Raw genomic sequence first — 13,728 nt, forward strand, 5'->3', positions numbered from 1 at the left:
TTTTACCAAGATTAAATGTTCTGAGACTGGTTAATTTTCCAAGTATTTCACACCAGGGGACTTAGCTCTAATTAAGCTATGCAATATAGCATGAATAAAGCAGAGCTAACTTAACAGTCTTTAAAGCCTACTAAAACACTACTCTAGATAAGTAACCCAAGTTTTTTAACACGGTCTATTAGTGAAGATGCAGAGAACGGTCACAGACCATCGAATAACCCAGGCACCGTCTTCACCCTGTTTTGTAGCTCTGATCTGACTGGGAATGCTGGGGCTTGGCCATTCATCATGTTGTCTACTTTTCCTGAAGAACTGGTTTTAAGGTGCAATTTGTTTGACAAACCCCCCAGCTTCTTTCACCTGACAACCTCTTGCACAGTTGGATCAAATTTCTGGGCCACTTTGAAAGCTGAGCTGTGCCGGAGAAGCAGAGAGTAAAGTGCATTTCCCTAACAGGAACAGAAATGACATCTGAAAATAAACCGACAGTGGACTCTGACTCCGTCAGCCTCGTTTGGGTCCATCTCATTAAGGATTTTCGTGTTTCACTTTTATCTGCAACTGCCATAAAAAGCTGCACATCTGACTCCTGTTGCAGAGAAGAACCAAGATTTCCTTTATTTGGCCATGCAAAGAAGGCAGCAGGGTCAAAGTTTTCAGCTGGTGTTTCTGTTCAGCAGTGAACCAGGGGTGATAGAGGGACTTATATGCAGAGCAGGAGGTAGGTGGCAGGAGATTTTATTTGGACTCAAAATGCTTTTATATCCCTAGGTAGAGAGGTCCAGTTACATGTCTTATTTGAGTACCTCTAAGGAGGTTAAGTATCGTTATGATTGCGATTTCTTGAGAGCAAAGGTATCCTACAGTCTGAGTGTTGGCTCACAGACCGATTTCTTCAGCTGTTATCGTGCTGGGCCATGCCAGAAACCAGCCTGCAAAACAAATAGAGCTTTAAAGGCTTGCTATCAGGCGTGACAAATTGGGGGTGTGGATGATGCTAAATGGAGGAGACTGCAGAGTCCCACAGAAAGGGTGGGGCTCCACTAGATAAAGCTTGTCGCAGAGGGCCCGCCTGAAATCTCTGCCGGGCACGGAGATGAATTCTTTGTGGCCCTGGATGTCCGGAGATGTCTCCCAGGTCTTCCGCCTGGCCGCAGTGTTGTGCCTGACCTTCGTGCTCCTGAAAGTGGCCCAGCTCTTCAGGAAGAAGCAGGAGATACACCGAGTGTTAAAGAACTTCCCTGGCCCTCCTGACCATTGGCTGTATGGGCACGTCAAAATGGTAAGCTGGCAACTGAGTGTGTGATATGTGTGCATGCTATGTGTGCGTGTGTGCATGCTATGTGTGCATCTGTGCATGCACACAACCCCAGGGGTAGCTCAGCTTTCAGCTCTATGAGCAGAGCAGCTGTTGGAAGGCAGCTGGGCGGGGGTGCAGACAACCGACTGTATGTCGACTTGCTTTTCCTTTCTTTGAATCTTTCCTCATAGGAATCCACTGTCACTGAAGGCACAGGGGTTGTGGGGAAGGGACGGGTTCTCCATAAATAAGAGACTTTTTTGATTTTTCCTTTTAACCTTTTCAGACTTTGCTCCTGTGGTCTATAGCTCATGAAGACAGTTTTTCCCTTTTTGTTGGTTTATTTTTGTTTGAGATTTCAGGACCCGACTGAACACAAAGAGCCCTTGTCAGGTTTTGGAAATCCTCCCAGCCCTTAATGCTGCAGAAATCAGCAAGAGATTTCCCAAGACAAACTTTTTTCAGAGGGGTTGTGTGAGAGTTCGAGCGCTTAGAAAACAAGATGGGACATATTTGGGAAATAACTCATGGGATGTATCAGGCTCTGGTGACTGGGGGTTTCAAAGCAGATTGCAATTCAGAGCGTAGAGAGAAGCACAGCTCTTTTGGTTTCTACCTGCATGCTCAGATCCTGCACGGCTCCCAGCTCCAGGTCTCGGATGGCTTCACCTCCTGCCCTTGCTCCTATACCTTGATTTATACTCCCAGTCCCCACATTATCTCGCAGCAGCTCTTGCAGGCCTTGCAGGGGCTGCTTTGGCCCTTAGCAGACTCTTCCTCAACGCCAGCGGGTCGTGGTGAGCTCCATGGTGAATCCTGTGGACTTTTGAAGGTCTGCAGGTAGACACAGTTGGGAGGGACAGCATGAAGATGGTAGTTTGCAAAGGGATCCGTTCTTTTGGACGGTTTTCGTATGCATCAGGTTGTTATTTAGAAATAACAAATGAAAGAAACATGTTGTGAAACATGCCATGTTTTGGCTTCTCAAATGTGGTGAAGACATTTGCATTGGACGAAAATCAGCCCTTTAAATTCCCGCAGGTCTTGGTGCACTTCACGAGTGGTTTATTTTCCAAGTTCTTTCTACTTGACAACATCCACTTTTCAGATCCAGGCTGAATAAACAGACTTCACCTTTTACAGAGTACTAAAGGTATTTGCTAGTCATGGCAACAGATGAGAAACCTTTACTTGTGGTTTTCTGTACTTCAGATGGAATTTGATCCTCCTTTATTCCCCGCTCCACTCCAGAATACTGTGCAAGCTCAGTCATTTCTTCTGATGCATATCTCTTCTTCCCAATTATTTAGTGGTAAACAGCAGACCACTCCTGCTACTGCTTAAAATCATCCCCATCAAATCGTGCGCCAGGCAAGGACAGCACTGCCAATCTCTCTGCTGAATTAACATAGCTACTGATTTTTAACCAGCACGTGCCAGACTGCTCTGCTTCTCGTAAAAAGATACAGCACAGCATGATAACAAATGCAATGGAAATGCTGGGAGTGCATTTGCACTCCTTCCACCTAGCTCGCCTCTGAACCACAAATTGTTACATCCACTAGATCACATTTTGAAACCATGCTTCGTCTTTCTGCAACTGGCTGCCCATCTGAGGAGAACGGGAATCCATTCCTGCGTCTTTTCCACATGGACGTTAGCAGATATGACTGCCTCCAAAAGTGAAAGCAGGTCTCAGCTACTCCCCACTTTCCCTTTGCTGCTATTGCAGGATACAGCTGTTATAGTGGTTTCTGCTCCAGGAAGAAAAACAGCCTTACCACTGCAAATGTATTCTCTCCACATGTATTGCTTAATCTAAGCTGCACCTTAGGTTTCTATAGATAAAATCCACAGATAGGATCCTTTATTACATTCCTTTCCCAGCTATTACTACAGAGTTATTAGCCATAATGCAGTTGATACCGGTTATTAGCATGTCTGATATCTCTAAGCTCCTTCCCTGCACTCTTGCAAGCCCAAATTTCACACCCGTTTTCAGACACTCCACAGTCCCTGTGTCTCTGAGGCCAAGTAAGTGGTACAGTTTTGGGTCCTCTATTCTCTACTTTTATTAGCATGTCTTGACCTAGCACCCACTATTGCTTTGCACTTCATAGATCCTGGTGTATGCATTGAGTCACCAGTTTCCCCTTGATGTAGTTTAACAGCTCTCAGTCAAACGAAAACCATAGGGCTGATCTTTGACTAGAACGGAAAATCCTGGTGGAAGTTCCTCTCTCAGTGAAGAAAAGATGAAACATTAAGGTAGAGAGACAAAGCTTAAAAGTACAATCTGGAATTCATAACCACCCTTCCTTTCCCCCTCCCTGGGTTGGGCATTGTAATGATCTATTCCCCTTAATTTTTTGCATCATTGCATACCTGTTTTTCTGGCTAACTACATTTTGCATTCATCTCGTCATTCAAAACTGTCATGAATCAGGGTAGAATGAATTCCCTTTCCTGAGGTTTTCCCTACAAAGTTCATGTTGGTCAGCTGCTATCTTTCTTTTCTCTTGCAAGTCAAAATTTATGTCCTGGCGCAAATTCAGCACCGGCTGGAGTCACTCTGACCCCCTTTCACTGATTTTCATGTGCAAGTCCAATTGGGCATGCATGAAATAGTTGTGTCTCTTCTTTCGGTCTCCTTGTAGCCCTTAGCTGTGCTCTGTCTTGTTCAGCACCGGCACCAAAAGATGTCTCAAGGGCCTATTATCATAGCTGGATGGTTGGGTTGTTTTTCCAAGGGTAATATTTGCAACATTATCAAAACGGGCCACTGAACCTTGTTTCTTGAGATCTCTTTTCCCAGCAATTCATTAGGGCTTTGAGGATGAACAGAAAATGCCCACAAGGAATATTACATCATCCTGCACTGTGCGAGTTGGGACAACCTGGCATTTCTCCCAGCCCCTACAGGCAACAAATGGGGAAGCAGAGTGTTGTAAATGGCTAACCTCACCCTCTCCATGGCTCACTTCTATGTATCTGACTTTGCCTGTGGTCCACACCGCTTTGCATTCCTTCTCATTGCCCATTCCTTACATCCTTGCTGCAAGTCCATTTCTGTTATCAAGCTGACCAATGCTTTCTGGGCTTCCAGCATTTCATGGAAAACTCTGTGCTCCATAGCAGACAGGTCACTTGTCCCGTACTCCATCTCTCCTGTTCTTGCAAGAGCTGAGCGTCCCAATCTATTTTTTAGCTCCTGCTTGTGACGGAGCACCTTTGGGGTGCTCGCCACATGGCAGGGGCTGCAGTAGGCTGGGACAAAGCCAGTAAGGAAGGCAGCCAAGCAAAGCCCCCAAAATGTCATTCTAAGAGGGGAGGTATATGGCAGAGCACCTTTTGGGGTTGCTCCCCACTTGTGGGCTCTCACAGGCTCTGAGGGGAGTCTGCTTTGGAGGAGCAGCTGGGGAAACCTCCCCCAGGACCTATTTTAAGGGGAAAGGTGTGTGGCAGGGCACTGTTGGTGCCTGCCACTTTAAGAGGGGAGCCAAGCAGCCAGCAGGTGCTTGATTTGGCCATTTTAGATCTCTGGCCACCTATATAAATAGGGTAGTTCGCTGCTGATGAGAGATGCAGTAACATTGCCTGGCTGCAAGACTGCTTGGAACATCCTGGAGATAAGGGCAGGAGCTACAGGGGATGGGTTGGAGGCTCCTGGTCCTGGGCATGACCTAAAACTGCACCCTGCTGGGAGTGGGTGGCCTGGTGGGGCTCCCAGTGGTGCAGGAGCCCCCAGGAAATGCCAGGCCAGTTACCACCCCGGTGAAAGGTGAATAGGGGCACTTTAACCCTAGCCCTCACCTTCAGGTGGGCTACTGAACCTCGGAGGTAGTTGGGGCCAGGCACAGCTGCGGCCACCTGAGCCCTGTGAAGTGCAAGACCCTGAGGAGGAAGAGCGGTGGCCAGGCATGGCTGCAGCCACCTGAGCCCTGTGGGGTGTAGGACCCTGAGGAAAGGTAGTTGGGGCCAGGCATGGCTATGGCCACCTGAGCCCACTGGTGAGGGGAGCCCTGTGGCCCCAGTGAGGGGGCAGAAATGAGGACCCCAGTGAGGGGATGGCCCTGGTGAGGGGGGGCAGTGGGAGATGTGAGGCCCTGGTGAAGGGGAATAGGCCTACGTATGTCTCCAGACACCTGGGGCTGTAGTTTGGGCCAAAGGTTGAGTAAGGGTGCTCAGTCTGAGAGAGAGGGGCGAGTCCTGACCCTGGTAAGTCCTCCACTGCTGGGAGGCCAAGTGTGGGTCAAAAGCAAGACCTATAGTTGCGCACAATGACATGCTGCTCCGGCGGGGAGTGCGAGTCCCCGTGAGACTCTGGAACACCAGTTGTGGTGCGAGTTAAAACTGCCCTGGTGAGGGGTGGCCTTAGAAAGGGGGCAGAGAGGAGGGACCCCAGTGGGGAGAAGAACTAGAGGGCTGGGAGTCTGAGAATATAGAATTGACCCAGAAGGGGTCAGGGCAAGCTTAGACCTGTGTGGGTAATTGGCTGGTACTCATGACCCCGGTGAGGGTTGTGGGAGAGACCCAAAAGACGGTATGTCTGCCACCGAAGGTATGAGCTAGCTAAAGCCTACGGCTTAAGGGGCCTGCTCCAAGAGGGAGCAAGGCAGTACAAGCTGTCGACACGTAAAAGAGACCCTGTGAGAAGGTGGAGTGTGAGAGGAGGGCGGTATGAATGTGTGTGAGTCTGAGGCCTGACAACGAGGCCTAAGCTTGTTCCAACTGTAGGCCAGGAGCATTGTCATCTGGATGCCATCTGCAAGGCTTGGGCTGTGGTGTAGGGGAGGAATGGAGCTGCAGATAGTGTCCCCTGGCATCAGGGCAAGAATGGGCAGACTCCCGCCTTAATTAATATCTCAATTAATTAACAGCAAGGCATGGCAAGCAAGACAGGTTGGGGGCGTGCCCAAAGGCAAGTGGGGAAATGCACTGTGACTAGTCAGGGAGTCCCACTTTGCCACACTGCTAAACCAATGGATTCATTTCCTCACGCATATCATTTCTCAGCCTTTATTGGGAAACCTTCGGCCAATGATTTTACTTTTGAGAAGCCTCCACAGCTCCTGCTTCAGATTTTGTCTTCAATTTCTTTTTAAGTCCTTTTGCAAAGTCTTTTTGCTTTCGTTTCAGGTTCTTTTGGTTGTCCTACAGTTCTGCAAGCACCTTCCGTATTTGTGAGGATGGATCAAGGGCAGGGGTGGAGGGAGGGGGGCAGCACTGGTGCAGTTGCACCCTTCCTTTGATTCTTACTCCACCCACGTTTTAAAACCAATTGCCTGGGAGAGGCAGCAGCATTTCTATTCATGCACCAGTGGGAGAGTTAATAGTCTCCATGGCTCATTATCATCTCTCTGATTCCTTCTAATGTCTCTCTACTGCACAGGTACTGATGACCCTCTCTCCTTTTTAATCATCTTGATGTTTCAGTACTCAAACTATCCTTTCTTCTGCTGTTTTGCCGTCTGTTAGCTATTTCTGGTAACGGCTCCCTTCTATTTCATAGTCCTGCTGAGGTTCTTTTGGGAAAAGTAATATCTTTTATTAGATCAACTAACTAATTGGAAAAACGGTTCTTTGCAAGCCCTTGGGTGCAAACACCCTTTGCTCAGAACAATTTTTCCAACTATTTAATTGGTCTAATAAAAGATATCACATTTACTCAAAGAACCTTGTCTGCTTGTGTCCTTAAACCAACATGGATACAACCAACAACTCTATAGTGCTGCTGACTGTTTTTAGATCTAGCTAAAAACCTTAACTCAAGTGTGGTAATATTAACTCAGTTATAGAAAAGACTGACAATGAAGGACTGGAGGCACTGTCAAAACCTTCAAGAAGGCTAGAATTTCTTTTGTGATTCTGAATAAGAGATGTGCCTTTAACGATAATGACTACAGGACTACTGGCACAATACCTTTTAACTATTTTTTGCCTAGTTTGTTGTGCTTTTTTTAAGCTTGATAAATTATTTGGTAAATTAACACACATTCCATTAGTTATCTTTGTTTTTGCTTACCTCTTAAACTGAATAGTATTAGCCCCCTAGGATATTAGTAAAGTTTCTAGTTTTTCTTTAACTGGAGAAAAATGTGTTGGGTTGTATGTCATGATGTGCCACATCTTCTGCATCCCACTTCTCAAAATCTTAGATTTGCTCATGAGTATCTGTTCCCATCTTGGCCCCAAGCTGAGGACATCTCCCTATCTTGTTTCTTGCCAGCTAGATGACTCTTCACATACTAGTGTTATACCAAGCAATTGGCCAGGTTCTAGATTACAGGTTGTTTTGTTAGCAAGAGAAGTTGGTAATGGATTTTGGTATTTCTTTGGTGTAATTCTGTTTATTTAGAACGGTCTGCTATTTCCATCATACTGCAAGTCTACGTAGCACCAAACGGTGTCACACAAATGAGCCCTTCAAAGCGACCCAGTCATAAAGCTGGCAGCTCAATGCAAGCATGTAGCATTATACTTATTTTGTATAGATTCAGAGAAGATGGAGATGTGTACGGTCTTGTTTGGCAAGAAGTTGTTGGGTGAAGCATGTGTTAACAATGGCTGGAAAACATTTCGACAAAGTCACTACATGTGGTCATCCGCGGGGCTGAGTTTTTTTTCCTATTGGAACTCAAGCACCTTCAAAGAAGATTCTGAAAGTCAAGACAGGTCCCTTTAAATGAAGCTTTGCACTTTGCTGAGCTAACGGGTTTCCTTCCAACTCTGCCAGCCAGAGAGATTCAACAAACACACAAGGCAAGGGCAGAGTCTCTTATGTTTTGTAACAGAATTAACTCATCATTAGGATCTAAGGTTCACCATGCCAGGACGAGTCAGCTGGGTGCCAAAGTGCAGGCCCCCAACACTCCCAGTTTGGCAAGAGATTCCCCCATTCCAAAGTCCTGCTATTGCTAATCTTCCCAACTTTCAGTTTCAAGGGCCTGCTCTTCAGCTTGTGCACATGGATATAGCCCCAATGACTTCACGGGAGCCGTGCCAATTTATGCCAGCTGAAAATCTGACCTTACATGTTCATGTAAAATGGATCCTGACTCAGCTACGTGGCTGAACTCAGATTGGAAGCTACTGAGCCGAGGTGTATCCAAATGGCTGGGATGATGTAGCTGGGGCTGGTCCTACTTTGACCAGGGGGTTAGACTAGATGTGACCTCCTGAGGTCCCTGCCAACCCACATTTTCTGTGATACTATGAAATGTTTCCTGAAGGTGGAGGAAGAAATGGAGTGCAAGTCAGAGTTAAGGGTCCCCAATTGGTAACCGAAGGCAGAGCACAGAGCTAGGGGACTTTTAGAAAGAGCCATCACTGACCAGGGCTTAACCAACACTGACTGGTTCAATCTTTTCTCTTCTCTGCACCTGTAATGCATGTCTCTAATGAACAGGGGGCTTACTGGGCTTCAAATGATGAGAAAAGCCTATTCAATTGTTGCAATATAAAAATAAAAATGCATGCTCCTCCCTGGGCCTTCTAGTCCATTGTCTGTTCTGATTATGTCATTTTTCTGCCTTCCTGGCCTCCAAGGATATTCCCCATTCAGAGTGTACTGCTAAATATCTGCCTTGAACTCCTATTTCCTTTCATTGAATAACACAGCTTCACCCAGAGGAAGAACTAGACAACACTGAATCCTGGGCACAAAAATACCCACGCTGTCACCCATTGTGGTTTGGAGGTTTCTTAGCATTCTTGAATATCAACCATCCAGAATATGCCAAAGCTATATACAGCAGAGCAGGTAAGGGCACGGCTTTCAATATCTAAGGATAATTCTTTATATTACAAAATTCATGAAACGGTGAGAATAATATCCTTGCTGAGTGCTTCCTATGCCTGAAGAAGAGTGATTGCACCCATAAGCTTGCAAAAAACTTTTCCCCAACTACTCAGTTGGCCTAATAAAAGATATCGCATCTACCCAAAGAATCTTGCCTTGCTGAGCGCATGTGTTTATGAAGTGTCAGGCTCTTGTATAAGTGCTTTTTTTTAGGCACAGCTGGTGAACTCAGACTAGTGGGGTGGGTGGAGCATCACACGGGAGTGAGAAGGAAGTGGGGTTTGCAGCCAGCCAGGAGCAGGGAGACTGCAACCCTTCCTCACCCCTCCGCTGGCTGCATACCCCCCTATCCCCACTCCTGTGTGCCACTCCACCCACCCCACCAGTCTGAGTTCACCAGCTGTGCCTACTTTTCTTCCTGATGGTAAGTGGGATTCTCCAGGGTTCTGACCTGGGTCAGGTATTTTTTAATATCTTCATTAATAATTTGGATGGTGGGATTGAGTGCATGTGCAGCAAATTTGTAAACAACACCAAGTTGAACGGAGTTGCAGATACTCTGGTAGGATCCAGAATGACCCAAATAGGCTGGAAAATGCTCCACAACTAAACAGATGAGATTCAACAAGGACAGGTGTGAAATCCTGAACTCAGGATGGAATCATTGCATGTATAAATGCAGACTGGGGAATGACTGGCTAGGCGCAGCACTGCATAGAAGGACCTGGGGGTTACAGTAGATCATGAGAGCTGAATGAGAGGCAACAATGCTCCTGTTGCTAAAAGAGCCAAGAGCATACTGGGTTGTATTAAGAGGAGTGTCACTTGAAAATCAAGAAAAGTGATTCTTCCATTCTATTCAATACTGGTGAGGCCTCACCCGGAGTCCTGTGTCCAGTTTTGGGCCCCACACTTCAAGAAGTATGTGGACAGTTTGGTAAGAGTCCAATGTAGAGTGACAAAAATGATTAGGAGCCTGGGTGCCAAGACTTATGAGTAAAGGCTGAAAGAACTATAGGGATGTTTAGGCTGGAGAAGAGAAGACTGAGGGAGGATTTGATAATAGTCTTCAAATACCTGAAGGGTGATTCCAGAGAGGATGGAGATGGGCTTTTCTCTGTAGCCATAGGGGATAGGACTAGAAGCAATGGCATCAAGCTGCGGCAGAGGAAATTCAGGTTAGAGATGAAGAGGAAGTTTCTGACTGTGAGGGTGCTCTAGCATTGTATCAGGTTACCTAGAGAAATCATATAATTTCCATCCTTGGAAGTCTTCAAGAGCAGGTTAGATAGACACTTGGCTGAGATGGTTTAGTCAGGGATGATCCTACTTTGAGTAGGGGGCTGGACCAAATGTGACCTCCTGAAGTCCCATCACCTGCTACTTTTCTATGAACAGAACAGCTGCTATTCAAATGAGTTTCCTTTATGTTAGGGTGGAAACTGATGCAAAAACAAGCAAAAAGAAATGTTAAAGTGGATATATAAAACCCAAATTCTGTCATTTAGATAGAGCATTAATCTAGATTGAGGGTTGCATTCATGAACAAAACATTTCTGGAGAGGGAATATTTAGTTACACTTCATTAAAATTATCCATTAATAAACAGTTGATAAAAGATGGTTTAGTAGTAGTATTTTTTTAAAAAAATTAGTACAACTGTGGCAGCTAAGTCCAACAAGCCAATGGGTTCCTTAGAGGTATTTAGGATAACTTTTTTCTGATGTAGCATCTATAAAAAAATACTACATATGTCTAATATGCTTGGAAAGTCCGTCAATCATTTATTAATACTTGATAACTTACTATTTATAAATAGAATCTCAAATATAAAGCGCAACATCTTTTCTTGCAAAGAGATTTTCCTCCCAGTATAGAGTTTGCTACTAAGAAGAATAAAACTGAGTGCATCTACGTGTGCAAATAACGTGAAGAAATAAACTCTGGAGAAGTTTGAGATGGAGTAAACTACTCCCAAGTGCAGCATCTATACATGCACCCAAGACAGCAGCAATTTGAGCCTGGCTGGCAGGGGACATGTACTATCTTACTCCCGTGTTCAGTTTACTGCAGTCTAATACCGTAGCACATGTAGAAGGTGACACCAGCGCCATAGCTAATTAGTCTACTCTGCAGTAAAGCACATATGTAGACCTGGTCACTCGGAGGTACTTTTAGTAATTGCTTTACTACAGCAGGGCCAAAATCTGAAATCCTTCTACAACATAAGGAGCTGCATATTGTCCTCCTGCTCATTTCACTGCGATAACATCTCTCTGTGTTATATTGAATTCCACAGATCCTAAGAGTTACGTGCCATACGTTTTTGCACTTCCATGGCTTGGTAGGTACTGTTATGTCTTGTTCTTACTTATGCTGTGCAGAAGTACTGCTAGAAAGAACTTTTAAAGAATTTTGTGCTGTGCAAATAGAGAGTGGTCCAATGTCCTTGTTACAACACACAAACACACACACATGCACATGCACCCCAGAGAGGATTCGCTAACAGAAGTGCAGGAGAGTAGGGAGTTCAGATTCCAGTCTGAATCATTTACATTAACCCATAGGTGTCTAACTCCTCCAGCCCCAGGCACTGGACTGGTCTGTAGCCTGGTTCCAGATACACTGGAATTAGTGAGCAGGACCTGTCCAGTGGGGTGCTGTGAGCAGCATGCACCAATTCTGCTCTGAGGCTTACACTGCAGGTGGCAGAAGGACTGGATCTGGTGCCACAAGTGCTGCCCATAGCACAGGGTGCTGGTTTGGGGAGCGTGCTGCATGTACTATCCCACTGGACCAGCTCTGTACTCAGGGACTAGTTCAGAGGCCTCAACCCATGTGTGTTGCATGTTCCCCGTGACAGCCTACGGTGCCAGGTCCAGTGAGACTGGCTTTGCACATGGTACACAGGGTTGGTCCAAGACCCACAGTCCAAATCTACCCCACAGGCCCCTGTCTTAACGTATCCCTTAAGTCAGTCTAACAAGATACCTCAGAGGTTTTGGAATATGTTATCAAGGGCAATCACTCCACGGTTCTGTTTGACGAGGCAGCACAAAGACAAACCAGTGTCCCATCAGAGTTCACTTCCAAGTACCTTTGCCTAGATTAAAAGTAGATGTGCCCAACTTTGCTTTTTTCTTTCCAATTTTCTGCTATAAAATATGGGGGGGACTAAGTCCATTTTGACATTTAGTTTTCTGATATAAATTATGGGGGTGGGGTATCTCCATTTTGACATTTAGTTTTCTGTGGGGAAAATACTAGATGGAATTATCTGGTTTGTTGCTTCAATTCTGATTTTTTTTTTTACATTGGAATTTTCAAGACTAAATGAAACTAAATTCAAGCCTAAATTTCAAGTCTAAATTAAACTGCCATTTCATTTTGAAATATCAATTTGAAATATTTTGTGACAAAACTTCGCACAGGAAAACCCCAAGCTCATTTCCTGGCATTTTGAAATGAACGCTCTTCCCTTTGATAATTCTGACAGGAAAGAAAATAATTGCATTGCAAGATGCTCATGTAGAAACCAAGTGCTTCTACTGAGGTCACCCAGCTAAAGAAAACTCTGTGATCATCCTAATGCAAGCACCTGACACATCTTCACTTAAGACCATCCATATTAGAGGTTAAACAGGCCACCTGAAATGAACTATTGCTTGCTAGGAAATGATCTAACCAGCTCTGCTATGTCGTGACCCCCCAGGAGAAGGATTGCTGCTTACAAGTGGAGCAAAGTGGTTCCGGCAACGGAAGCTGCTGACCCCAGGCTTTCACTATGATGTCTTGAAGCCTTATGTGAACCTGATGGCAGACTCTGTCCGACAGATGCTGGTAGGAATCACACTTTTCCTGTGATGATTTCAACCGTCTCCTGCTCCCTACTCATTTATTAACATTTATCTATAGCTTTAGGGTGATTTTAAAATCATTTGAATCCTATCTCCTTGCTGGGAGGTGAACCAGCCCTGGTATAAGAGCAGTTACCAGGATTTCTGCACTCTCATGGAAATCTCTCCCTTCTCACCTCACTCCATTCTCTACTAGGACAAATGGGAACAGATGGCCACACCGGGGAAGTCAGTGGAGATCTTCCAGTCCGTCAGCTTGATGACTCTGGACACCATCATGAAATGCGCCTTCAGTCATCAGGGCAACTGCCAGATAGACAGGTCGGGAATAGATCCTCTCAAATGCCAGTGAAATATTCTTGCCAACCACAAATCAGATTCAGTTCAGTATGGGGGTGTATGACTAGGGCTGAACTGGGTACCAGGCGGATGTCAATGCAAGTGGGCTGAATCCTGAGGGATTCACCCTTGGGATCTTCATGTCCTTGAAGTACTGGAGGGTGGTTGATACTAGGGCTGTATGAAACTTCAGTCCTCGATTCAATTCAGTGGAGATTCGGCCCGATTCGGTGGCCGAATCTCTGAATCCGAATCGAATCAGGAAATCCTTTAATCTCTCCAAATTGGTTCAGAGAGAGTTGGAAAGATTTGGTAATTTGGACATAGACAGATCTAAATGTTTTTTCTATATAAGTCAAGGTACCAGGTAGCTCATGAATGCTGTGATGGTGGGGCGCATGGAGCATCCCATGGGAGCATGGGGGGGTCCC

The 13,728-nt window shown here is 45.6% G+C and overlaps 1 protein-coding gene across 2 annotated transcripts in view; it reads left to right on the forward strand.

Annotated features, from left to right (window-relative positions):
• The first annotated feature begins 434 nt into the window (after positions 1 to 434).
• Positions 435 to 13,728, forward strand: part of LOC102567136 (cytochrome P450 4B1) — a 29,235-nt gene continuing 15,941 nt past the window's right edge. The window contains exons 1-5 of one of the 2 annotated variants that reach the window (XR_001372229.3): positions 435 to 1,282; positions 8,921 to 9,062; positions 11,401 to 11,445; positions 12,814 to 12,941; positions 13,155 to 13,279. Coding sequence is in view for 1 of the 2 variants with exons in the window: in XM_014598728.3 (XP_014454214.1) it covers positions 1,097 to 1,282; positions 8,921 to 9,062; positions 11,401 to 11,445; positions 12,814 to 12,941; positions 13,155 to 13,279 (626 nt within the window). In the remaining variant the exon portion in view is untranslated. The remainder of the gene's footprint in view (positions 1,283 to 8,920; positions 9,063 to 11,400; positions 11,446 to 12,813; positions 12,942 to 13,154; positions 13,280 to 13,728) is intronic. The other variant, XM_014598728.3, reaches the window with a different exon arrangement.

Source organism: Alligator mississippiensis, chromosome 5, assembly GCF_030867095.1.
Source record: "Alligator mississippiensis isolate rAllMis1 chromosome 5, rAllMis1, whole genome shotgun sequence".
NCBI lineage: Eukaryota > Metazoa > Chordata > Crocodylia > Alligatoridae > Alligator > Alligator mississippiensis.